Source organism: Poecile atricapillus, chromosome 14 (genome assembly GCF_030490865.1).
Source record: "Poecile atricapillus isolate bPoeAtr1 chromosome 14, bPoeAtr1.hap1, whole genome shotgun sequence".
Lineage (NCBI taxonomy): Eukaryota > Metazoa > Chordata > Aves > Passeriformes > Paridae > Poecile > Poecile atricapillus.
The window spans coordinates 9,836,636-9,863,147 of record NC_081262.1 but is presented as its reverse complement, the minus strand read 5'-3'; the positions used below and the strand labels follow the sequence as shown (position 1 = coordinate 9,863,147).

At 40.3% G+C, this 26,512-nt stretch overlaps 1 protein-coding gene across 3 annotated transcripts; it reads right to left on the bottom strand.

The window, feature by feature from the left end:
* Window positions 1-302: 302 nt before the first annotated feature.
* EEF2K (eukaryotic elongation factor 2 kinase) lies at window positions 303-26,512 on the bottom strand. Of its 3 annotated transcripts, XM_058850085.1 has the most exons (19): window positions 26,394-26,512; window positions 22,160-22,481; window positions 20,316-20,366; window positions 18,515-18,615; window positions 16,897-16,957; window positions 16,033-16,070; window positions 13,719-13,890; window positions 12,448-12,597; window positions 10,828-10,960; window positions 10,211-10,338; window positions 9,608-9,809; window positions 9,441-9,493; window positions 8,611-8,688; window positions 7,751-7,813; window positions 6,407-6,541; window positions 5,246-5,434; window positions 4,744-4,868; window positions 3,986-4,164; window positions 303-3,336 (listed from the first exon to the last, which is right to left on the bottom strand). In XM_058850085.1, exons 2-19 carry the CDS (start codon window positions 22,400-22,402, stop codon window positions 3,227-3,229), a joined length of 2,211 nt encoding a protein of 736 aa, XP_058706068.1. In that variant the 5' UTR covers window positions 22,403-22,481; window positions 26,394-26,512; the 3' UTR covers window positions 303-3,226. The 3 variants fall into 3 exon arrangements, with proteins under 3 accessions (XP_058706068.1, XP_058706070.1, XP_058706069.1); XM_058850087.1 differs by lacking the exon at window positions 7,751-7,813; XM_058850086.1 differs by lacking the exon at window positions 20,316-20,366.

Genomic DNA, 26,512 nt, shown 5'->3' with positions numbered 1-26,512 from the left:
CCAGTCCTTATATTTTATACTCCACTGGTTACAGACACTATGTGTGTAATCAAATGCAAATCAGAGAGTACATCAACCATTTTGTTTTCTGGAGGAAAACAGATTTTGTTCCTACACATCTAATAATTTCCTCCCAGTTAGTTACTTCTGACTGTTGAAAGGGAATGAAATCGGGAATAGAATGACACAATAACAACACAGGATTTCTGGAAGCTTGCAATAGTAGGACTGAATTTTGGCAATTTATAAAGAAAGAAAACAAACAAAACAAAAGCAAACTCCCACAGCAATGAGTAAAAATCTACTGAGGAAAGTGACAAAAAACATTTTTATTGACTAGCCAGAATGAACCCAGACAAAGTGAATGAGAGGACTAAGTGATGCAGGCAAGCAGTGTTTGCTTGTCTGACATACAAAGGCTTCCATCTCACTGTCCTTACCCAAGCAATATTCCCACTGACATCTGGGAACACTGAACCCAGGTAAGTTCTGGCAGGCTGAGCCTCAGATTTATTTTCATGTTTTTAAAAAATACTTATTTTTATTTATTCATTGTGAATAGATTAAAAATACAGCATAAAGCAATATCATTGCAAAAGTCTTTAAAATATACAGTTTTTCCCTTCAAAAGAATGTCACAGAATAAGTTGCAAGTATTTCTGTAAACAATTTCCATTTTCATATTATTGACATTCCCATTTATTGTGTGGCTAAATCATCTTACACACCTTAGGACAGAAGGTAGTCTTCATCACCAAAAATTAGTATTTGCGAACAAAGAATTAACCATAATAATTTTTGCACTGAGTTGTGAGCACATTTACATACCAGATCTACACAGAGCTGTCAGCAACTTTAGCAACTACTGAATTTAGCAAATTAAACTACACCAAAAAAGTGTCAATAATTATCCTCTACATCCTTTGCATGCACATTTTGGACAGACACCTTCAATGTCCTCTCTACATGGTTAGTGGTGGTGTCACACATGCTTCCTTCTCAAGGAAAATCTCAAAGATTTGGCATCAACACCTTATGAGGGAAAAAAATCCTTTTGTCTGATTTTGTTGTATAGGTTCTGCACAAAAAAGACTATTCAACTGTCTTCAGAGGTGAGTTGTGTCACCTTTCATTGACAGCTGATTACTTAATGCTAGAACTGAACTGCAATAGCAAAAAAGGCCACATCCCAGAGAGCCTTTAGGCATCTAAAGTAGAACTTTGGATAGGCACTGAAAACATTCATCTGAATTTCAGCCCTCTGGTTCTATTTCAGCATGTTAGGTACAAAAAAATAATAGATTCAAAACTCTGGTCATTTTAATAACTCACCAGCTAGGACCAGCTGAGATCTAGAAATGTGACATTCATTCATTAACAGGTGAAGAGCTTTGCCCTCACTCTCAAAACAAAAAAGAAAAAGGCCATGGGCTCTACTTTCCCACAACCTCTGCAATCTACAAAAAGAGATGTTGCCATGTGTTGCAAAGCTGCTCACAGCAACAACTGCCTGGTGGTTACAGCACCAGCCAGAAGCACAACATCCAAGGGTAACTTTCCCTTCCCTCCTAGAAAGGATTCAAATCCTCCATTAACCACCACTCTTTCAGACAGTGGCAGTTGTTACTGACATGACCCTTGGATACTGTCTAAACAGCAATTCAAGATCCTTTTGTCATAAAAAAGAAAAAATGGGAGCAAATGTGATTCCAGTGACAGGCACTTGTACAGGAAAGGAAGAATGATTTCTGTTCCCTGAACAGTTTCTGCATTTTACAAGAAATTAATATTCCTTGGCATGTGAGAAATCCTAATCAATCCTGCATCATATCATAGCCTGCTCAGCTTTACCCCTGCTTTTAAGAGCTTGGCTGAAGTGATGAGCATTACAGGTCATTCAGCACTTCACAGGGTTTGTCTGCTCTTTGTGCACGTCAGTTTACACCTTAGGAGACTGCATGGCCAAGGAGGCAGAAGCTTCCATCTTAAACCTCCTGCAAAATGACTGTTAACCACAACCAAGGAATAGGAATAGCTTCTGTACTATCCATATAGATGGCACAGCAGCTTTGGAATAACAGACTGGATTTGAAGAAACTTCTCTCTATGCAAGGATAATTCAACCACCACCAGGTACTCACTGGTTAGGATTAGGCAAAGAGGACACAAATTCAAGTGTTTGGGGATAATACTGTTTTCCATTTGTAACCAGAAATTCTTCTCTAAATGGCATTTGCAGATAAAATACCATTTTAAAATATACTTAGACCATATAAATTGTTTTCTGTACATAGTAATAAGTGAATCAACATCTCCTAAATTCTTCAAACATCCATCTGGAAATGGTGGAAAATGTGTTCTCATTTTAAGTGAGATGATCTAGCTTCATTGAGATTTGAGATGCCATTGTAAAACTAACTTCAAATTAACCATATATTACAAATCTTGCTACTGTACATCATTGGACAAATATGAGATCAGTAGAATTTTATACAACTGAACTTTTATATGGTGCAAAATGTGAAAATGGGAGAGGTAGCTGGATGCCTCACCTCACCATGAATAAGAACGATTTTCTAATGGTATAATATGCAATGCTGGTAATGAATAAAACATTCCACTCTGAATATCCTCACTGCCAATCTGAATCATCTTCCCTATCCCTCCCAAACTAAGGATTCCATCTGAAACTCATTTAAGAATAAGTGTCCAACACTGTCAGCAAAATAGAACAGGACTACTTATTAACATCAGTAGCTACATCCATAAACTGAAAATTTATGTTCATGTGCAAATTTGGTGAGATACACCAAAAATGATGAAGAAATGCTGAGAATGTAGGAAAATGCTTTTCTGTATGTGGGGAGGAGAAGAAAAATGTAAACACACTGACGACTGCTGTATAAAAAAAAACCAGGACATGTAAAACCTAAACAGTAAGGCCTCATTTTCTTTTGTCAAAAAAACAAGGCCCCTCAGTTATAACAGTAAAAAAAGTATAAAACGTCCAAGTGTGTGTGTGTATTACAGCTTTAAAACACTAAGTATGCCATGGCACCCTACATACTACTTACATTTATATTTCTACCCTCAAAAAAAAAAAACCAACCAAAACTAAAATACGAAAAAAATCAACCTGGTAACATCACATAAAAATACATCTTTTTAGCTGCAAATGCAGCAAGTCTATAAAAAATTTATATACAAGAACTGCTTAATTTCAGTGTCATTCTTCCATCATTGCCCAAGCCTCTTCTGCTTTTTGGTAGTACTGATTTGCCAGTCTGCCCTTCATGGCCTCCATGGCTGCTTCTGCTGCTTCTGTGTAAAGCTCACCTAGAGAGGAAACAGCATCAGTTATATTGACAGAGTAAAGAAGGAACATGGCTTTAGCCTGAAGCAAATAAAGGACAAAGGGAGAAATTGAGGTCAAACTGCTGGGCCGGATGCATGGGTGTGTTTTAACTGTGTCAGAGTTACATCAGCTGGGAATCTGGCCTCTGCTCTTCAAGTTGAAAGTTATACAACTGGCTGCTGATGGCTCCCCAATGTATTTGGAAGGAGTGGAAACAGGACCAGCCTCTAGGAGGCCCCCAAGACAGACATCTAGCATGTAGGTTACACAGCAACTAAGAGACTGTTGTGTAGGGCCTGGGAGTCATAGCTGTAACCCAAACTACAAGCAGCAACCTGCAGCTCAGGGGAGTGACCCAGAAGAGCAACCTCAGAGGGAGTGAAGGTTGCCTGGCAGTGACTCAATGTGCCACAGATTGGACCTGGCACCACCCACTACCCTGTCCCTGCCAAGATCTCTTCTTTCACTGTTATCAGCCTTGTTACACCCAGCATCATTAAATCTGAAGGTATTGACTCTCTATGTTTTGTAACAGCTGAAGCAAGAATTCACACATTTTTGGGGTACATGCTGGGGGAGAAGAGAAGGAAAAGCAAGATTAGAGATAACAGAAACAAAATGAGGCCTCACCTGATCTCTGTGGATCCTTATCCAGGCTGAACCCTCCCATCATTAACATCTCTGCTTCCCTGGCCAGGAGCAAATACCGGGGCTCATCCTGAGTGCCATCATATTCACCTCCCTCATCGTAGTCGGTCATGTTCAGTGCAGCGTTGTACCAGTGCAGTGCCTTCTTCCAATCCTGGGCTCTGAAGTCAAAAATAATTTTTGAAGATGGTTCCCTTATGAAACAAACGTACTTTGCATTGGAGATTCAGCATCCAATTTTGTACTGGCTTCTCAGAGCCCTGATGCTCTCCAAGAAAGCAAATGTTCTCATGGAGACTCACTAACGGCACTGCAGCATTAGGTCACTACAGCAAAATGTGAGGCTGGGGTCACTTTATGCAGGAACTACAACAGAAAATATCAGACTGAAGTGTTTTGCTGAACTCCAGAGTCTGAACTTCATTACCAGTTGTATGATTTTGGTCTGGCATTTATATTTGTGAGCGTAACCAATTTAGGAAAAAAACTAAAGCTGCAGAGTCTTGTTTCATAAATACTTTAAAATCAGTTATTCTGCACACTAAGAATGCTCAGTGAACTTCAATTAGAAGTTTAATGTTATTTGATAGTGGGAAATTTAAAGAGTATCACTGTTGTGCAAAACAGAAAACTCATGTAAATAACAAAGACATGCAAAAATACAAAAGCAGAAAAATCATTGTCTCAGCCTACCCTCACTGAAGTACCACCAAGTTAACTTACTTAGCCATGCACAGTACCTGTCTGCACCAAGATTGACACCTGTATCATATGCTCTTGCTACCAGAATCATGGAAGGCCGGTCTCCAGCTTCTGCTGCTCTCAGCAAGTAGTTAAATCCTTTATTTCTGTTCTCCTTTGTATCCTAGTAAAGGAACCAAAACCTTTAAAATCCATGTTTTTAAAACCATCCCTTCATCCCTCTACCATTAAATGCAGTTTCTCAAAGTCAGTAAGTATTTAGAATGTCTGAGAAATTGGCACAGCCACAAGAAACAAAGCAGCTGAAGAGTAAAGGTGGCTTCAAAAGCTTCCCAAAGGCATGCAGTCATTTGCTTGGCAAAACCAGAAAGAGGCAGCATTTTTTGCTGTTTTGTCCAAATCCTTAATTACAAAGTAATCTATTTTCTCTGAAGAGGCTACAGAACACCTAACTATGTTTTTTGTTTCATCTCCATTTCCTGCTGTTCTTATGTTACTTTCACAATGGACCACAATTCTGCTTTTTGGCATTTTCCATACCTCGAGAGTGACCTCAGAAAGAATGTGATGCGGCAGCTGAGAGCACATGAGGCCTAACCCAACGATGGCTTCCAGCTCCCCGCAGTCTGCAGCATGCTCCAGGTGGAACAGGGCTGACTCCTGATCCCATTCCTTGTCCTTCTCACAAAAGCGCCCGGCTTCATGATAGCGAACCATGGCCAGGTGAACCTGGACACAATTGCACAGGAGAGACACAGGATGATGCAGGGATCTGATCTTTTAAAACCCTTCTGCTCAGGGGTCAGAGGCATGGCCTGGAGTAAGAGGAGGCTCAGGGGAAGCCCTAGTACTCTCTACAGTTATCTGAAAGAAGGTTCTAGCAAGATGGGGGTGAGCAACTTCTCCCATGCAGCTGGTGACAGGATGAGAGGACATATCCTCAAGCTGCACCAGGGGACATTCAGGCTGGACATCAGGAAGAATTTCTTCATGGGAAGGGTTGTTAAACATTGGAATGGATTGCCCAGGGAAGTAGTGGAATCACTGCTCCTGAAGGCGTTCAAGAAACAACTGGACATGGCACTTAGTGTTATGGTCCAGTTGAGAAGGTGATGATTGGTCAGAGGTCAGACTTGATGAAATTAGAGGTCTTTTCCAACCTAAAAGATTCTGTGAAAAATAGGTTTTTTTCCATGCCAAAAGGTTTGAGAATACCTAAGGCTCCCAGAATGTTCAGAAAGATTTACATCATGTTTTAGGAATGGGCTTAAGGTCATACATAACCCCAAACTTAATTCACATTTGCATTATCTGGAATAGTCTGGAGTTTATTCAGAGTCAGTCCAGTTTACAGAGTCAGTCCAGTTTTCAGGAGCTTAGCTTTGCCTGTGTGCAGGTTTGTGGGTCAGGCACATCACACCCATCCCACTGAATCTTCCCTGTGTGATTTCTCTGGAAAGGCAGACTAACAGCAGCAGGATTCCTCCCAAAGGAGCCCAGATGTTGCAAGGCCAAAAGCAGATGGAATGCATGGGTTCCTGAACTCAAATGTTCCTTATACAACATGGATAGGTGACAGAAAGGTATAGATGTCTTATTTTCAACTGCACAAACAAATGCAAGCAGAGGAACACCTCTATATAAGTAATAAATACAATATGTTTCTTGTTGGATAAAACAGGATCAGCAGACCCATCCTACCTTTCCAAGGACTGACTTCCCAATTTTCTTTTCAAGTTCTAGTGCATTGAGCCTCTGAATTTCTTGGGCAACACAAGACGGTCTGTGGACATGGACTCTGGAAGAGTTGTAAAGATTCCATTTCTCCACACTGATCTGAAATACAAAATATACTATTAGTTATATTCAAAATTAAAATTCCCATCCATATTACCATCCAGGAATCAAAGCCTCTATTTATATTGTTACATTGTAGTAAATACTCTTTTAAAACATAGCTTTCAAAAATCAGGTTAGTAGCTGAATAAATGGTTATTCTTCATTAAAGAAATGGAGTAAACCTCTCTATTTCTAATCTGAACGTCATCACTTTGAAAAATCTTCTTAAAGCTCTGAATCGGAAAATGTTACTTACAAAAATAAGCAACTGAATAGTCACACTGCAAGCACTGAAGTTATCCATGCACAAAAAAAAACCAACATATTTTTCTGTCCAGAATTTCAGTTCCCAACATTTTAAATCCAGCTTGCATTCTAGAACTCTAGAAAAATGGCACGTAACAATGCAGAAGATTACAGACAGATGCATGCACTGGCATTTCTCAGGAGGAGCAACCCAAATGAATAAATTTTTGAACATAATGGATTGGTGGGAAACAGTAGCTGAAAACAATCCTATCGCAATTAAGGCCTTTACAGGTACACAGAGAAAACACAAGTTACTGGCATAGAACTTTAGTCTGTTAAAGCTGTTTCAATTTTCTGAAACAGGAATATATAATAACTAAAAGGAAATTCTGAAAATTGTATCTAACTAAATTATTAATTGTTGTCAAAGCTCTGTTTTTTCTTTCCTTTCACAGTGGTTATATGTTTAAGCTTATACCCAAGACCAATTATCATAGAAGTTATATTTCATAAAAGCATACAAGGTCTGGTCTTTCCTAATTCAGTTAGGTGACAGTGGTTCTCTTCACTGTGTATCTGTTTCAAACATTGCATGTTTTTAAGAAATCATACAACATAAAGGATGAATTCCAAAATTAAGGTGCAGAAAAGAAATATAATTTAGTTAGGCAGAAAAGAAATCCAGTTTCTTTAAAGTGAGAAACCCATGCATAATCACTAATTTGTGACAGCTACAGAGGTGATAACTTGTTTCACAGTACTTCTTTAATGAGAAAACAAAGACAAAACATAAAAGGAAATAACAGAATGGTAAGTTGATATTAATAAAAATTTTCTGTAGCTGAAAAGGAAGGGAAACCAACATCTGGCTCAGTGATATGGTTAGGTGGCAGATGAGTGGAACAAAGGACAAGCAGAGCAGTGAACTCAGTCTGTGAACATTTCTGCTTTATTTACCCTTGCAGAGCTTCCCAAACTGTCTTCATCAGACTCCTGCCTCCGGTTGTTGTTTGAATGGCCCTACATTAATGTAAATATTTGAATCATTCAATTTGCAGCAACTGATGTGTGCCAGTTATGCCTATAGAGTACTCCTACCCTGCAGAATTAATAGTGACAATGACCAAAACTGTTTCCATTGGATCCTTTTCTTTCAGTGATACCACAATATATTAAGAAACATAACAAATGATAAAGAACTTGGCACACATGGGCTTTAACCCTGTAAGCTGGAGGTGCCATGACATATATCTTGCCTTAAGGAGGTGACAAAAAGAGTGGTATCTCTGGAAGCAGTATTCTCTTTCCTATCTTCTAATTAAATATCTTGTTAAGATCCCCAGGTCAAAAAGCATTTATTCAAAAATTTGTATTTTAGAGGAGCAACCAACTAACTTCCAGGAATTCTAAAGTTCCATATTATAACCTGACAACTGTGTTAATGTAATGTTTAAGGCCATACAAAGTAGAGAGAGTAAATGAATTTGAAAGCAGATATTAATGGATTCCACATGACAAGAAGATGGCTACACCTTTTAAATTCAATATGCAATACTTCAAAAACCACACAACACCACCTAATCAAATACAAAATTTGAAATTAAGCTACTCGTTACAAATAATCTTTTTCCTGCAAGAGTGTAATTCTCAATATGAATAAGTAATTCTGCAATATGGAGGAACTTCTTTGTTTCCTCTGTTTTCAAAGTTTAGATCAGGATCAGATCTAGATCAGGAAGTATAAAAAAATGGATTCTTCTACAGAAACAGTTTAAGTATGAACAGGCCCAACTCTGCTATACCAGTCAGGTTCTTACCCTCTCTCTATGATCCAGATCTTCTGTCTCACTTCTCTTTTCACTGGGATATCCACTGTCTCCACCATTTTCAAAATCCTACATAAGTCAAGAACAGAACAGCATTAGCATTACACTTTGTAAGGACCTCAGCTTGACATTTCTCACAGAGAAAAAGCCTTTTGCTGCTTCGATGAAAAATACTGGATAGTTATACTGGATGTACTGGTTATACTGGATTATGCTACCTCTGTCAGAAGGAGCAGGACTTGATGATATATAAAGTAGTCTAAGATTGTCTTCTCTCTTACATACATTAGAACAAATCAAGGACCTGCATATTTTATCAAATCAAGAATACACAAAATATAGTTCCCAGCTGCAGTGATAAACCACTAACTGACTGTCCCTGGAACTAAGGCCCAGCACTGGAAAATGCTCATCTCAAACTTCCTGCATCCACTCAGGCAAGGTTCTCTAACATCCCATGGTACCAGTGTATGCAGAGACCTAATCCATAGAGATTCTTTAGCTTTCATACCACAACAGTTGACACAAGTGCCCAAGACACAACATGCAGGCAGGGGAACAGGCATGTGCTTTAAGTACCTGTTAAAATACACCAGATGCAAATAAATTTCTGGTGGTAAAATAATGACTACTAAAATATTAAGATAAAATGTTCTTCCTTTACTAGACCCAGTAAATTCACAAACATAACATGATCTGAAACAAAAAAAAGTAGGCAGAGCACTTTATGTGCTTTTACTGAACAAAACCTTTGGGAAGTCCTATAAAGACACATTTCATTAGGCAGCTGCAACCTCATTTTCTGTTGGAAAGACACTCACCCTTTTATTGTCAAGCTGATCCAAGTTATCTACTTCACTGAACACAGGCCAATCTAGGAGAAAAAAGTATTTGCAGTTATTATAAGGGTAACATGCTTGACAAACCAAAGTAAGACAAGTCCAATGTTCAGGAACCCCCCCAGAGGTGATGTATGAGGCTCACTCACTAAGCATGTCCACCTTGTGGCTGTGAGGGGTTGCAGAGGAGGGAGAGCAGGGCAGGGAATCAAATGCCACATCACTCATGCTTTCATCCCCAGAGTTTTCAGACAGGCGGAAGAGCAGAGGGGGCCGACTCCCGGACACCGTCCTCACCCGGCTGCTGCCGCATTTCTCCTCTGTGCCACGGAGAATTGTTTGAGCAGATTCCTTGGCAAATCAATTAGAAAGTCCTGTCAATAATCCGTCTGTGTACTCTAATATAAGCTGCTATATAAGCCAACGTGAACGTTTATTAGGAGTCCTCTAAAAACATACACAAGTATACAAAAGTATTTGCTTTGAAAAGTTCTACACTGCAACAAAGTATCAAGCCCTGAAATTTTTACTGTCAGAGAGAGTTTTGTTTTATTCCAAGTGTTACATCAAGTCGCATTCCCAGCAAAATCAGCTGAAACTGAGATCAATTTGCAACAAGCATCAAATCACATTTGTGAGATCCAACTCATGATTTCAGCATTCAAAGATCTACTTGGTCCCAAATATATACTGTGTTACAAGGTTCCCTGTTAAAGATACAGCTTAATTACACTTCTTCATCAAACACTTACAAGCAATTTTTTATTATAATCCAAGGCATCTTTTTCTTTGGATGAAAGATCAAACGGTGCAAGCCCCATGCTTTTGCAGATGTTGTTGCAGAAATGAGAATGAAAGAACAAGGCCATACCTCGAACACCTAAGGCATTAAAAAAAAGGTTAAGAAAGAGTTTACTCAAATTTTATATTACAATTTACTTAATGAAAGCTGGAAGTCCCAAAGCTTTTCCTAAAAAGTCAAGACAGAGAAACTGCTTTGTATCACACAGCCTAACCCACTTCCTTCTCAACACCTGTAAGAGCTTTTCACTCTCTCTGCATGAAAGAGTAAAAGAAGTATGGAAAATCTTGGAAAACTATGTATGAACAAGATATAAAAAAAACTAATCCAACTGCATCACTGAGAAATGTGCCTAAATATGATCCTGTTTACAAAACTTGCAGTGTCCTATGAACGACTTCATACATGGACACCTGGAACTTCAAAAATACACAGGGCCTATCTCTCTGCATTCAGCTGTTTGCAAGGCCCTCAGAAATGTGTCAGCTCACCCAGTGCAGTGGCTACTCAGCAGAGCTGGGAAGAAAAGAGAAGCATCCCTTAGTGAAACAGAATAATTGATTTTACCTAAGTTGCCATCTCCAAAATCTGTACCACTTTCTGTATGGATCTGAGGGTCTGTGTAAAGATCTCCAACTCCCTGGATATCAACAACAATGAGCTGGTGTCCTGAGCGCTCAAAGGTGAAGTGACTGAAGGCCTGGAAAGGACCATAGAAAATGTTTGAGAACACCCTGCCTTCATCTACTGAAAACAGCAACACATATAAATGGGAAAAGAAGTCTGATAGCTGTATCAGTAAAATGCAACTGGTATAAACATCATGATGAAAGCAGCAAGAGAGACTAAAAGCATGTAGTAACCTGTCTGTCCAACCTGCTTCAACTCGCAGAGAGGCTAAAAGAGGCCGGGTGAAAAGCAGCACCCTGGGCACAGGCAGGGGAAATGAGATTGCTTAACTCATTTTTGTACTAGAGATTGTTTTCCACTGTAGCCTTCACCTTAGGTACTGGGGAGCTGGCTGGCAGAGAGAAAAACAGTGGGCTCTGAAGCCAGTGCAGAATAACTTCTGTATAAACATTCTGGCTGGGCCTGTGAATCTGCAAGCTCTGCATCTCTGGGACACTGCTTCCATGTGCCAACAAGCACTAGCTCTGCCACAGTTTGGAAAAAAACCCCATAAATAAATGTGAGCATACCCACAAATTCTTCTTCCCCTCTGAGTGATCCCCCTGAGCAACTGCTCTGTGTCTACATTTGTGTATTAGATAATGAAATGTACATTTGTGCTCTTGAAAAAACACATTTCAAGAATCAGGTATAAAAAGCCCTTTTCTTTAGAATAAAGCTGAGATATTAGGAATCTTCTGGGAAGGCCTCCAAAAAAGCACTGCCAGGCCTGGGGGAGGTGACTGGTGGTGATAGACAAACATTTTAACTGCAGCAAATACCAGGGAACATTTTGTTCCCAACCTGTGAAAGCACAGAACTAATTCAGTGCACAAACGACAGCCCAGAACATAAATTCTCTGCTTACATTAAGCCTCATGGCAAATACCTTAAAAATAGTGGAAAAAAATGTAAAGAACAAAACTCTCAAGGCCCAGAAAAACACCTCTTTGTTACACTGACCACTTCGTGGTTTTCAATAGTATTTTACATTTATTTCACAAGATTCAAGAATCACTTGAAAGCTGAACTTGTACTTCTGTATGCAATCTCAGATTCAGCTATTCAGGGGCTGCAGCTGGAAAAACCTACATTTTTATATGCAAATGGACTAGATTTTTTTATATGGATTGGATACCAGCCATCTCTTGTGTATTACGTGAGGCACCAAAAGACTATTCAGTATATTGTACATGAGAGATCTCTCTCACTGTCAATTTGAAGAAATTTTGAAATGTTTTGATGGCTGCAGTTATAATTAGAGTCAAAGGGCTTAAGGTTTCCAAAGAGTATTAACCCTGTTCAACTCAACCGTAATCAACTGAAATCCAATAAAGAAGCACTCAGCACTTTAAAGAGCAGGCCCCAAGTAAGGGGCAGACAAACTGCAAACAGAGAAATTAATCTGGCATTGTACTGCAGAGCCTGCAGTTTCCTTTCTTGGCCACAATGCAAGACCTCTGGAGAGAGCCCAGAAATTCCCTGCAGCACACTCTAAAGCATTAAACAAAGCCTCACTTGTGGAGTTAGACGAATGTTGTCATCTCGCACAAATCCAGAATTTGAGTTGTATTTGATATATTTGCCCTCAATGTAATGTTCCAGATGAAAGAGAGGCTTTCCAGGCCTGTTCTTCATTTCTATAATACAGGTTTGCATTATATCCACCTGGGCAGGGAAAGAAGATAAACAATGACTAACAGAATACTGTCTTCAGATCTAAGTGTGTGTGAATCCTTCAGCTGTGAAAACTTTCCCAATGCAAGAATCTGAACAATTGCAAAGATCCTTCTGTTTAACAAGGGGGTGGGGAAGAGTCACGTACTTCTTGAGTTATTGGAGGAATTCCATAAATTTAAAGCAGTCACTTCAAAACACCTCATTTCTGCAACAAACCCCTCTGAAAAAAAATTCTTATTAAGTGCTGGCTTTCTATTTTATCTTGTGGGTACCTTAAGAGTACTCTGCAAAGAGTCTGCACCCAGAGAGCAAAACATACAGTCACTTCTGCACAACATGAAGGAATGTGTTTTCAGAGAAAGGCTGAGGGTATCTACTGTTCAGGTATCTCTCTATCTTGCCTCACCTTCTCCCTCTGTCCCACAGACATTCCTAAAGCAGAAACCATCACAACTCTCACTCTACTCAGATGTTTTCTCCAACATGGCATTTAAAATCTCTAGATTTGTAGATTTCTCTCTGTATACTTCACTGTAGACCTCACCTTGCTGATATTTAGTTATTAACTAACCCTCATATGGAAGGCAATGCAAATATCCCACATACCAAACCCACTAATTTTGGACATTAAAATTAGTAAGGCTTCCAGCAGGTTTCCAGCTCTTCTCAAATTCAATGCTAGTTACACGTCTGGATGGGTGTGCAAGATTTAAGCATCTACCTTCCTGAAGCACCAACAAATAAGTGCTTGCTGTGACTGCTGCTGCCAATAAATTCTGTGACATCTCGGATTATCACAAAAGCAGCTGGGCACACATCAAAGAGAACAATACAACCACCATTTTATTTTGGTTTTTGGTCAACAGCTGAGGACAGTCAGACATTCACAAACACACAGCCCCTAGTACTGGAAATATAGAGCAATTTCTGTATTTATTCCACTCAAAATCAGCTATCATTTAACAGAAAACACAGAAGGGCAAAAGAATTTATCCAAGCATTTAAATGTGTTAGAATGTGAACAAGTAATTCCCTCTAAATTATGTCTGAAAACTAATCCAATAGAAGAACAATGCTGCATTTTTGCTTAGCAAGATCTTTGACTGCACCTGTTTTGGTGGCTTGTGCCGGTTGTACTCTTCTCCCCAGAGTTTTGCTTCCATCTGCAGTCGAACATCCTCAAAATAAACATCCCTGCTCACACTCTCTATGTATTGCTTGGCAACATAATTATAGGCACCTTTCCAGTTCTGAGTGTGTAAGAAGTTGGACAGCTTTTTTCTGAAAGACAAATCAACTGTTGGTGAAAGGAAACCCAAGGATTTTAACTAAATCTTTCCCATTTCCTTGCCTGCATGAACAGAGAAAGGCTCCAAGATGAGCAGTCATTTACCAGGTATTCCACCTGAAATGTGAAGCACAGCAAGGGGACAAGGGAAAATGAAACATCCTATGAGAATGACTGGGATGTGCCAAACTGTTTGTTTTAACTGCAGCTAATTGTGCTCTGAACTTTCTCCTCCTCTCAATTCCTTTCCCTTCCTGTTCCTATCAAACCTGGAGTATGAAGGGTTGGTGCCTTGTCAACAACCTGTTCTAATGTCAACAATTATTTTCTGCAGAAATTAACAGGGAGCAGCCTTTCAAACATGAACTGAGGAACCTCTCCTGGGATAAAAGCAATCTGCTGGCTTCTCAACACACAGCAGTGACTGCTCAGTAACCCACATACTCCCAGCAGGAAAACTGCACCTGTCAGTTCTCACGATGCAGCTTTTCCCTTTTGTTGATGAGCAAATCTTTAATCCACAGATCCCTCCAAAGCAGGGGGGCTGGGGCAGGCGGGTGGTAGTGTGTAGCACAGGGAAACATTGATAACAAAGGATCTTCTGGCTGCCAACAAATGCATTAAGCAGGTGCTTTAATTAGTGGCAGCACTCAAAACTCTCAACCCTTCCCCCTCCTTCCTTTTCCTCTCCCTGCCAAGACCTTGGTGCAGAGCTCTTGGTACAGAGGACACTCTACAGGCAAAGCAACTTCATGTGGCCTGTACTCCTGCAGGGATGGGCACACTGCAACTGAGGCCTTGGAAAGAATGAAAAAGGAAATGAGGTAAGAATTTCATCCAGATCCCAAACCTTCCCAGTTCTTGAAGGAACACACTCCTCTGCACAAAACAAGCTAGATCATGTTTTTCTCAAGTCAATATCCTCACATTGGTTCATTGGGCCATGGGTAGCTAATGCTGTCACTGTCTTAACTAAACACTTGCAGAGATACAAAAATCTAGGAGAGAGCTCCAGATGGGAAATATCACTGTACTACTGACACATATGGGAAACCCAGCAGTAGGAAGCTGATATTCAAGTTGTGCTTTTTTAGTACCAGAGGTTAAAGCAAAACTGCTAACAAATTTCTGTTTATGGCATTACTCAAAATATTGTGTAATAGGGCGTTTGGTAAGTAACAAGAACTAAAAGCAATGTCAGCAGGCTGAGATTTGTTACTTCCTACTGTATCCAGTTGGCTTTGCAGGAGCAGAGCCACCAGCATGAACTGATACTGAAACAGTGCTAAACTGGAGCACTGAGGGCTTCCTTTTCTTCCTTTTTGCTCAAGTTCAAAACCTCACATTTCCACCTTTCAGGAGTATCTATCTTTCCTGAGCTGAAACCACACATGAAGAGCAATTTCTCTGGACTCCACATATGTGAAGAAAGGGGAATATTTTTAAACACACACACGTATGTTTTCCAGGAAACACTGGTTTCCAGAGCCTGGAAGGGGCGGGGTAATCTCTTAGCACACCAATTTATAGCTGGATACTGATCCCCACAATAACATTGATAACACTCTCCAAGGAAGGAAAAGTTCTTCTCCTCTGTCTTCCCCCACACTCTGTCCTTCTGGGAACCACAACTGTTAGTGTTCCAGTTCTGCCTTACTCAGAAAAATATTCTGGTATATGTGATCCAAAGTAAATTCTAGGAGGATAATCTTCTTCACCAATGGAGGTTTTTCCAGTTGAGACTGCACCATCCAAATATTCTTTCTTTCTTTCTCTTTTCTCTGCCTAACTATAGGCCTCAAGTTGGTCTCCAGACTGCACACACCTATGACCTCATATAAAATTTAAAGATATTTTAGCACACAAGAACCACAGAAATTAAGTGGCTGTTACTATGCTTGTATGAATATTTTGCATCCCAGGAATGGCTGAAGTAGAACATTCAGGGAAATTCTCCTTTCTGAACCCCACTCCCTGCAGGTAGAGTCACACAAAGAGGGATAAAACCCTCAGCAAAGCCTTTTAGAAGGGAGTCAAGCTTTACACAATTTCCACTACATCTAAGTGAAATTCCAGTCACCACAGAAGAAAATACTGCAAGGAGGCCAACAAAGATGAAGTGGGCAGATACTCACGTTCTGAAACACTCTCGCATTGCTCCACGGCCAAAAGGCTGGGGAAAAGAAAAAAAAACCCAGCATTGCCATTTCCATAAAGTTGATTTCTAACCAATAAGAGACACAACCATGATCTCCCCTTTATACCATGCAGAAAGCTGGTTCCAAACAGGCTCTATAAAAATATTTCCTCAAGGAAAACTGAAAATGCACTGGTAGTGTAAGTAGGTATTTGGGGAAAAGGCATTTGGATGAACTCCCCCCGACAATATCCCATGGAGAAGAAATGGTATGTCTTTTAAATAAGCTATTTAAATTCTCTCCCTAGTTGGGAGTCAGCTCTATGTGACTGCCTAAAGAAGTTTCACAGACTTCATGCTCTCTGCATTTAGGCTTTGGTACAGGGTGTGCCAAAGACAGCATCATCTCCCCAGATGCCAAATACTTGGCCAGCAGCACAGAACGAGGCAACCCCAACACACAACCAACCCCAGGACTTAAATGGGAAATGACAGCGCCTTCTACCCTCATATACAGAAAATTCAGTTTGTTTTCATTCTAAGAACAGAAATTATTTGGGAGCACACAAAATAGTAGGACTACTGCCAGGCAGGGAAATTATGCCAGAAGAAATGGGAGGGGTGACATGGAAGGGAAATCACTGGGAATGGAACAAATGCCTCATGTTGCTGACAGGGAAGGTCTGAGTCCATTTTCTACTCTATTTTGGAGAGAAGGATACAAAGAAAAAGAGATAGGAGAGAAGAATTACACTGAGACTTCAAAATTTCTATGAGGAAAACATCTTGCTGCCACTATTTAGGAACAGAAAGGAAATTACAAACTTGCTGTTAGTAAACATGAAGGACAGTGTGATCTTACTTGAGAAGCCATCTTGATAAGGACTTCATCTTCAACCCAGTCCCCAGTAACTGCATTGTACCTGCAAAATCAGGAAATATGGCTCAGAAAAATGCAAAGGGAACCCAAATCCTCCCATTTACAGCATCTATCCTTCCTTATCTGTAACTGACTCTGGAAAGTGCTGCTGCCACTCCCACACAAAAGCTTCCAATCTTCCTGCTACATTCTGGCCTTCCTTATTTTGGGCAGGCAAGCAGGAATACATTTAGCTCTTTGAAGAGACACTGAACCCTCCTGTCAGTGAGCATATCCCAAAGTAGAAGGTGAACTTCTGTAACACTGCAAATCAGGCTTTATCTTCTTTGAAGGTAACCCTCCTCTGTGATTCCTGGGAAGCACACTGGGTGCAGATAGGGCCTCACCAAGCTCTACACACTGGACAGGTTGTCTCCCCCAACCCTGAGCTTACACAAGCCTGGTTCTGGCTGGGTATTTGCCTTGGGGCTGTGGAGAATGTGAGCAGCACCAGCTGTGAGAAGCAGAGCTGCCAGGAACTGCCCAACACTGCACTGAGGGAGGAGCAAGTCCCTGCACAACCCTGTCATAATACAAAGAGGACCACTGTGGTTTATCCCCACCCCTTTAACTCCTAACACAGTGAAAACTAAATTGAGAACCACAGCAGCTGAGTCATCAACACATGACTGTTTCCAGCCTGGCTCCCCCAACCTGCACAGAGTAATTCATGCATGCAGACACCCCATATTCTCCCTTATATATTATGTTTCACCCCAGTTTACAGCAAATAAAGAGGTAAAAATAGGAGTATCAGAGCCATCTTTTTAGCAGGATATTGAGCAGCCCTAAACCAGAATTATCACTTATTTGTATTTAAAAATATGCAAACTATTTCAGGACTGTGTGGCTGACCAGGGACAGATGAAGCCTATGGGGAAGAACAGCACTGCATGGCTGGTATGGGATTGGAAGGGAGGCCTCCCCAGACACTGATGCTAAGTGGTGACTAACTGACCTCTAACCCCTAACCCTTCCTCTCAGAAACCTGTGTCAGCAGAGTAAATATTTTTGCAAGTCTCCTGCTAAAGCACTGAAACCAGTTTCTGGGACAAACTCCCTTTTAGCACGTAGACCACAGTGTGATATTCTGGGTTTTATAGGGATTTAAACTCCAGCCACATGCAACAAAACTGCATGGACTAGCAACACTGAAACTGCTATCTTGGGAAAGTCGTGAAGGGTTATGTTGCTTTCTTTACCAAACTATTTAAACTAAGCATGCTGCCTCTTTGTTGGGATTAATTTCCTTATTAGACTACGCTTATGGCATAAATAAATCAACCAGAAAATACTTCTCAGCCTTGTTTCCTGTCTACACAGTGAAAGTCCTAGATACTGCCTAGGTAGGAGATAAAGTGTGAGAATGGTTTGCTGAAAGGTTTATTTTTTGATGATGTGCAGTATTTACATACTCCTGGGAGACTGAGTTAAGACCCAGTCACTTCAGGCATTATGGACATTCTTCAGCCAGATATTCTGCACTACACAAACTCAGCCCTTGCACAAACCAGCAAAAACCTATTTAATATCAGCATCCAAAGGAGGAAGACCCACAGACCTGTAACGAGTGGCATGTTCCGTCTCAACGTCCTCCAGATGAAATTCTGCCCAGGGATCAGGCATGTGCTTGGCTTTCTCAATAGCATGTTTCCAGGTTTCCTGAAGAAGTTACAGACCAGCACTTTATTTATAATCAGCAGCAGCTCGCAAAACCAGCATTTCCTAGAGCACATCAGGATCCCAATACTATGGAGATGTGCAACTACACAAGCCCCCAAAACACTGCTCAGAGCAGGGACCAGGTACTACCAAAGACCACTCTGACCTTTTTATTGTCTCAGTTATAATGAAACCCAGCTCAGATACATAAAGCACAGATTTCAGTTCAATTTGCACCACTGTAAAGTTACTGAGAACAGAATCTGGCACAGTATATACCAGATACAACTTACAAAACCTGTGGTAATTTGCAAATATCTCTGATATGCTCTGCAAATGGCAATAAGGCACACCCAGATGATATTAATTCACTTTTTTTGTTTTGATTTTTAGCTTTTCATACCTAGCAGCATATGCTGGTTTTGCACGCACAAGAGTATAAAAAAGTCCATTAAAAATGTAATTAATATGGATAAAGTAAGAAGTTCTGTGAACCCCAGGGTCCCAGACTGTGCTCAGTAGAAGAAAGAAAAAATTAGAATGTTATAAAAATTGATTATTATAACAATTCCAGACAAGTAGCTATTTCAGTGTTCACCAAGTCAAGAGAAAAATACCAAAGCAATTTTCTGGAGTACAGTCTCTCTGTAACAACCAATTTGGATGCTTTACTCTTAACATTTTTTTCTCCCTCTCTTACATTGTATATTTCCAAGAAAACTGGAGATATGATCCTGTGATGTGCCAAATGCCTTCTGCAAAGTGAGCAGGAGAAAAAGCACTCTGCAGCATACCAATAAAGAACTATTGAGCTCTGAGATATTATTACTGCCTCTCTGACTGAACTCCAAATGTGCAAAAACAGTAACTTTTAAAATTTTGGGATTATTTTGTCTTTCCAGGAATTAAAATCAGTCTTTTTTTATAAAAAATAGCACTGTAAATTTGTGTCAGCAATGGCATCATGGAAGTTTTTGAAGCAGCTAAGCTTTAAAGTTTGTATTTATTTTCAATTTCATCTTTAACTATGCATACCTATGCAAACAATTTAAATGCTCTCCTTTCTGACAATAATAACACAAAATGAAAACAATACTACATTAAAGAAAAAGAGTTTAAAAGACACGTTGAGAAAGATGTCCTACACGTTTCATAAGAAAATGAAGTTGCCTCAGGTCATGCAATGAAAGCTCATATGGAGAATTTCCATACTTTAACACCTATGACAGCAAGGAGAGACAGCAACCAGCAACAAGAACTGCTTGGTTGATCAGCTATATCAAATTGTTTTTGAGTAGATTCCTTCTCCAAAAGGTGATTTGTGTTCCTGTTAGATGATAATTTTCAAAAGTTAATTACTTTTGTGCTTGATCTCTTGAGGTGCTTTGCAGAAAAGCTGTACCCTAATCCTTAAACAAATACTAGTTGGATTTCATGGAAATGATGCTAGCAGTGCAATTTTTCTCCTGCTGGAGGCATATGGCTGCCATACAGTGAAATTTCAGGGTAGAGAACACAGGATGGACGTTATTCCATTTAACAGGTACCTCTTTTAGTTTTGACTTGATGACTCTTATGAACTGAGGCAATCGGTCCTCCCAAACAATAAAATAATGAAAAAAATAATCCATAAAAGGAAAAAGAATAAAAAATCATAATGGATCTATTAGATATGGTGTTGACATTTTTTTTTAACCTACCCGACCATGGTCAACCACAGAGCCATGCTTAGAACGATGTTGTGTGTCATTCTAAAGGATCCATGAGAGACATGAAAGTAGGAAAATACATGTGATAAGACAAATGATTGACAAAGAGTCTTGGTTCTCTTTGTTAGTAAAAAAAAACAAAAAAACACCCCAAAAAACTTCCAGTTAAAAGCCACTCTTCAATTTATATTCCAAATTTAAGTTCATTCTTAGAACACTTGTGAACAAACCTATTGAGGTAAGTTGGTTATTTTTTTATTGGAAAGTATTTATTAAAAGGGCCTTGCCTATTAACTAGCTAATTAAACATTGCTGAGTCCTGTTTAAAGGAGAGAGTTAACAGCAACTTCTCTGTCTGGCTCTGCCTTTCATAATCAGTGGCCCACACTACCTTTCTTTAGCTTTGAGGTCTGACAGGCAGACTCTGATAGGCCAGGCTGTGGCATTTAGGATGTCACCAGCCCTGGCTGTCTCCTTCACTGTGTTGGAAATCACCATCCCTGCAGCTTAAACAGGAGATGGAGACTGGCTTGCTCCACATCTCAACACAAAGCAATTTATCTGTAATAGGAGTTACAATTCCAAACTAGACATTATGGAGACCAAAACATAGGTACAAACATTCTGCAGAAGCAAAATGATACCTTAGGAAGGAGGAAATAACTGCAATTTCTGAAGTCCTTATCAGTTTTATGTCAGACCATATGACTCAGAAATTGCATTGCAGACCCAGAGGCAAGTGTTTATTACATGTTAAAATGTACACACAAATGAAGACTAAGCTCCCCATCAGGTCTTAGCTTTTAGTTTAGCCTACATCATCTGTCCCATTTCTATTTTGCTCCTCACCTTCCTTAGGCATATGTACCTTTTAATGTTTCTATTGACCAGCTCTGGTAAAAACCTTCCTGCAGACAAGCCAGCTTCACTTTCAATGTGTTATTATGTTATCTGACTGAAATAACCCCCAGTATTTTTCCACAATCAAAGCATGCATTAGGCATAACTGAGATTTTAGAGTATCTATTAAAAAATGTTAATATTTATAATAAGAAATGTGTTAATAAAACACATTTAACGTGTTAATAAAACATTAAATATAGGAAAATCTAAGAGACATGCCCGTTTAGCACAAACTATTTAGAATTTAGAATATCTAAACAACAGAGTGGATGTTACTTGAGTTTCCATTGCCCAGCCTGATCTGTGTGTAGGGAGCTGAGTGAAAAAGGACACACTGCCAAGGAATCACAAGCTATAGCCCCTCTGACCTCCCTGCAATGCTGTAGCTGCTGTTCATCCCAAAAAGGTCAGATACTGCTTGTGTACACTGACAGGAACTGCTGCCAGTGTGAACCCTCATGCTCAAGCACAAAAGTCAACATGTCAAAAGCTCCCTAAGAAGGAACTATAACATAAAAACTTACCCTTACAATTTTATAATTAACAATTTTATTTGTCCAACTAAAAATATCACAGACTAGAAAAATTCATAACAAATTATCTTCTGACAGGCCCCAATTTTTCTTACACCAACTCTATTATCTTTTGCATCTCCTAATGAATAAACTGCATTGCAAATGGTTTGATCCTATTGGCAGTGAATTGTTCTCCTGGACTAAGTGGAGGAAGATCCACCCCAAACTGAAAGGGACAGTAAGCAATTCCATGGCAGTGTCAGACTATTGGCTTAATGGAATTAACTACAGGTCTGGAAAAAACAGATGAGCATCTTCATTGAAAAGTGTTAGTTACAAGAGATGAAGCAGTTAGAAAATGTCTCATGCCAACTAAGTAAATCCAAAACCTTAATGAAGACTGAAGCCAATACTTGCCTTAAAGCTAAAGCTTCTGGGAGAAGAGCTTGAACTGTACTGCTCAGTTTTCGCTAAGTTGCTGTAGTAATTGTCTACTTTGGTACTGGCAGACTTGTTAGAAACTGGATCATCAGTTATTGGACAGATAAAATAATTGTCTTCATCATCACTATCAGCATCAAGATAATTCCCAGAGTCTGCTGGAGTCGTTCTGGCATTATCAATCCCTTCCATACGAAAAATGAGGTCCTCGTCTGCCATGTTTGCAGGAGGTTGGTTTAACTCCTGCAAGGAATGGAACACCCACTACTCCAATGCACATGCAAACGGGGGGAAGAAGCTGGTGAGAGAAGAAAAAAGGAAGAGGTTGTTATTAAAAGAACAAATAATGCATGACACTGATGTCAGCACACTGGCCAGTAAAGAAATATATTTGCATCTGTCTCTGTAAAAGTAATCCTCAAGTACCTACACGTAGTGTTGAACACCTCTGCTAGAGCTGCTGAGAAGAAGCAGTCTGGTTTTAAACTGCTAAAGGACTGAGAAGATAGGAGCTTAGTATTATTCTATCCTTGGTTATCTCCTCCTCCAAATGTTTTTATTCTTCCTTATATGAAGTGCTGAGTTTCACAACACTAGTCTCAGAAATTTGAGAGTTTTACCTCAAACATCCCAGTCAAATTTTCAAATCTTTTCAGGACAAGTCAAGGATACTGTGTACAAACTATCAGTCGAATTAGAGAGTGTTGTAAGAAGAACATAGAAAAATTTTCCACCATCCACAAGATCTAAGTTGGCTTTTAGCTCCCATACAGCTAATGGCCCACAGGATGCTGAAAGTGCATCACATTGAAAAATGAGGTGGAGGAATGATTAAAGCCCTTGGAAGCGGTAGAAGTTTACACAGATACTCTGGAAATACTGGCATGAACAAACTAGAAGATTAGTGAGAATATTCAAAATTTAACCCTGATGCTGGCTGAGTAACAGGATGTAATTTAAAACAGACACTTCCAAGTGTCACGTTGTTTAGTTCTTCACCCAACCAGCAAAACTGGGGACTTTCACACAGCTAGTCTAATAAAACAACCGCAAACCAAGGTTTTCAGTTTTGCTTTACAGTTATTCGTCAGCCCTTTGCATTTTCAGTCTTCTTCTGCATGAAACAAGAATACTCCTACGTATTCATAGCTGCAGACCACACTCCCCAGTTACTGAGAAACTGGTCACCACAGAAACAGTGCCTTAACACGTGGCATCTTTCACCAGCAACATCATCTTGTTGGTTACTGCTCTTCTAAGAGGGACAGCACTCCCACACTTCAGCCAGCAACACAGGTAATTCCAGCACTCCATCAGGCGTCATCTGCTCTGGAAAGCTGCTGCTGGAGGAGGTCTCGGCCAACTCACCTCACTTTACACTCACTTCCAGCAAAGACCACGTGGGAGCTGTCGATTTTGGAAAGGGGCAGTAGCACATACCTGGTGGGGGAAGGTGTCCTCAGCTGTCATTGCCATTTTTATTGTGATTGTCTTACCAGTGTGCACTGAGTGCTGGAGAACCCCTAATGCTTGTCAAACTCACAGCCAGCAGCTGTCAAATGATGCTTCAAGGACGTGACTAATCCAGGACATACCACAGCACTGGACAGCCCCATTACACCCAAGTGCTGTCCTGCACTCCCTTCTGCTCCTGCTGTCACACACATCAGCACACCATGGGGTTCAGGACAGTTTGAGAAGCAGTAGCAATACAGGTCTGTGCAGCAGTGACTGAAAACATTCTGATTTCTGTGACTTGTGTAAATTCAGTATCACCACACAAATCAGTTTCTATTTAAAGCTAATGGTGTTTATAAAAGTCTCTTGGTTTTTCTTGGAACCATATTTCTTGTAAAGTACTTGTGGTGTTTACTTTGGAAGTGTATGTACCGAGAACCATACGCATGTAAAATGCTCTTCAAAACAGAATTCAGTAACCACGCTTTGAACTACACAAACACTGCTCTAAACCTCACAGTTTGCTTGACAAAAAGCCTTCAGCCTGAGCTTCATCCCAAGGCTTATATTCTGTGCTTTTGCATTATAGCACAGAAGTTGTACTATATAGGAATTTCTGTTACTACTGCTATTGTGTTTTGATCATTTAATCTTTAATATCCATTACAGAAGCATTCCTAAAGCTAAGCAATAAGGAGAGTGAGACTGCACTGAACCAAGCCTGCCAGCCTGCACTACCACACACAACCTGTAATTTTAACTACCCACTCCAACTCACTTTGAAAATTTATTCCATTTTTTATGAACCTAGTACTATGTAATTCAAAATGCAGATAATTTAAAATACAGTTCTTAATCTGCTCTAGTCTGTATTAATTTTTATTTTTCCAATACCTGTTTCAAGTACCTTTCCTTTTCTTGTCTTTATATCCAAGAACCACATGACCAGGAGGGACAGGTGAGTCGCAAGGACAACATGCAAATATGTGAACACAGATAAACAGCAGGGAAAATTCACATCACAGGGCTCTTAGAGCATGATTTGTTTCTTACAGTTGTCTATTTTTACAAAGCACTGCTGGGTGTAGTGAGACTCTCAAGCAAGGTTCTAGAGTGGCCTCAGCTTATAAACCTGCTTTAATCTTTCCCAAAGAGCTGAGTGATAAGAATGCTCCAGTCAGCAAAAGAAGGGACAACTGGAGCATCTCCATTTGCTTCTAATTCACTGTTTCAACTCAGGCACAGCCCCCTGCAACTCTTAAAAACAGGACAGGGGGCAGGAACTGCAGGAAGTCCCAGCTTGTCTTGTGGAGAAGCATTAAAACAAGCATGACCCAGCTGTCCCTGGTATAATACTAAATCCCTTTTGGTTTAATACCACATCAGTTAAAGCCATTTAACAGGATACCTGTAAGAGTAACAAACAGTTTTTTCTTAAAAAGAGAAGTCACCTTTCAGATTAACATTCTTTTAAAGTACAGATTCAAAATTTAACCTAAGCACCTGTACAGACTATGCACCTTAAAAAGTATTATCACCTTTATGAGCTACCGGCCCAAAGCTACATAAACTTGTCCAGAACAACCTTACTAGCTATGTTAATGTCCTGTAGCATATTACAGAACTACTGTGCTTTCCAAATACCCAACTGACCCCTACAAAGCAAATGTCTATTCTCATCTGCACCACACACTGCAAGAAAACAGGTTCAGTGACTCTAGGTAAGAGCTGTGATAAAAAAAACAAGAAAAAAAAACCAAAACCCAGAGATCTCTCAACTCACTATCTTTGAAAACGTTGTATTACCAAAGACAGATTTCTAATGAGAAGCCTTTAACACAAGTCCCTTCCAGTGTATCACTACTGCAAACACCATGACACAAATTCCATTCAGTTTGCCTGCAAGCACAGCTGGTATAATCATGGTATTAGTCTGAGTGTTAGAGAGCAACCATGCAAAATTCATGAAGCAAAGGGATGAGTTCTGCTGCACCAACTCAGAGGAAGCATTTGAGACAAAACCCTGTGCAAGGAAACACAGCATGGCTTCAAATACACAAATGGTTTTTAGAGCTGCAGACAGTGAGGCACAAGAACAACCCTTCCAAGTCAAGTCCACCCTGCTGCCAAGCACGCAAATAAACACAACGCTAAGAGTATCCAAAACACGAGGCTTGAAAAGGACAGAAAAGGAACTTCAAAGATAACTTTAAAATATCCTTCCACTGCTATTAATAGATCTGTCATTTCAACTGGCTTTAAATACTCCACACAATTATCTATCGCTGACTTTTTGTAAGCATTTGCTCAGTACCCCACGTTGTTAATTAACTCCATGCTTTATGCGCATTGAGGTATTTGAAGAATTCTCCAAACACGAACCGTCCTGGAGCAGTCCCAAGCTGTCAGGGTGGATTCAGCCACGGTCAGCCCCACACACAGCAGCTGTTTCACAGTCACAGACAACACTTGGCACTTTTAAACAGCGTAGGGAACAAATTATGCGCACTGTGATGGAAAAATGAATGGACGAAACGCCAATGCTCACGTGTGAGCGCAGCACTGCTGCCCAATACCACGAATCAGGTTATTTTCGGGCCCGCGCAGAAGCTTGCCCGTCGGCCTTTCGCAGGCTCTGACGACCCCACTGATTATCATTTTCTGCAATTAAAAACGCCCTTCCCGCCGCGGGCGGCGCTGAGGCAGCTTCTCACCGCCGCCGGGCCGGGTCCCGCACCGCGACGGCACCTACCGGGTTAGGGGAGCCCAGATCCGCCGCGCAAGCCGCTACGGAGCAATCCCACAGCCGCCGTACCCTGCTCCAGCTGCCGCCCCGCGGAGGGAAGGAAGGCAGGCGGTGGGAGGAGAAGC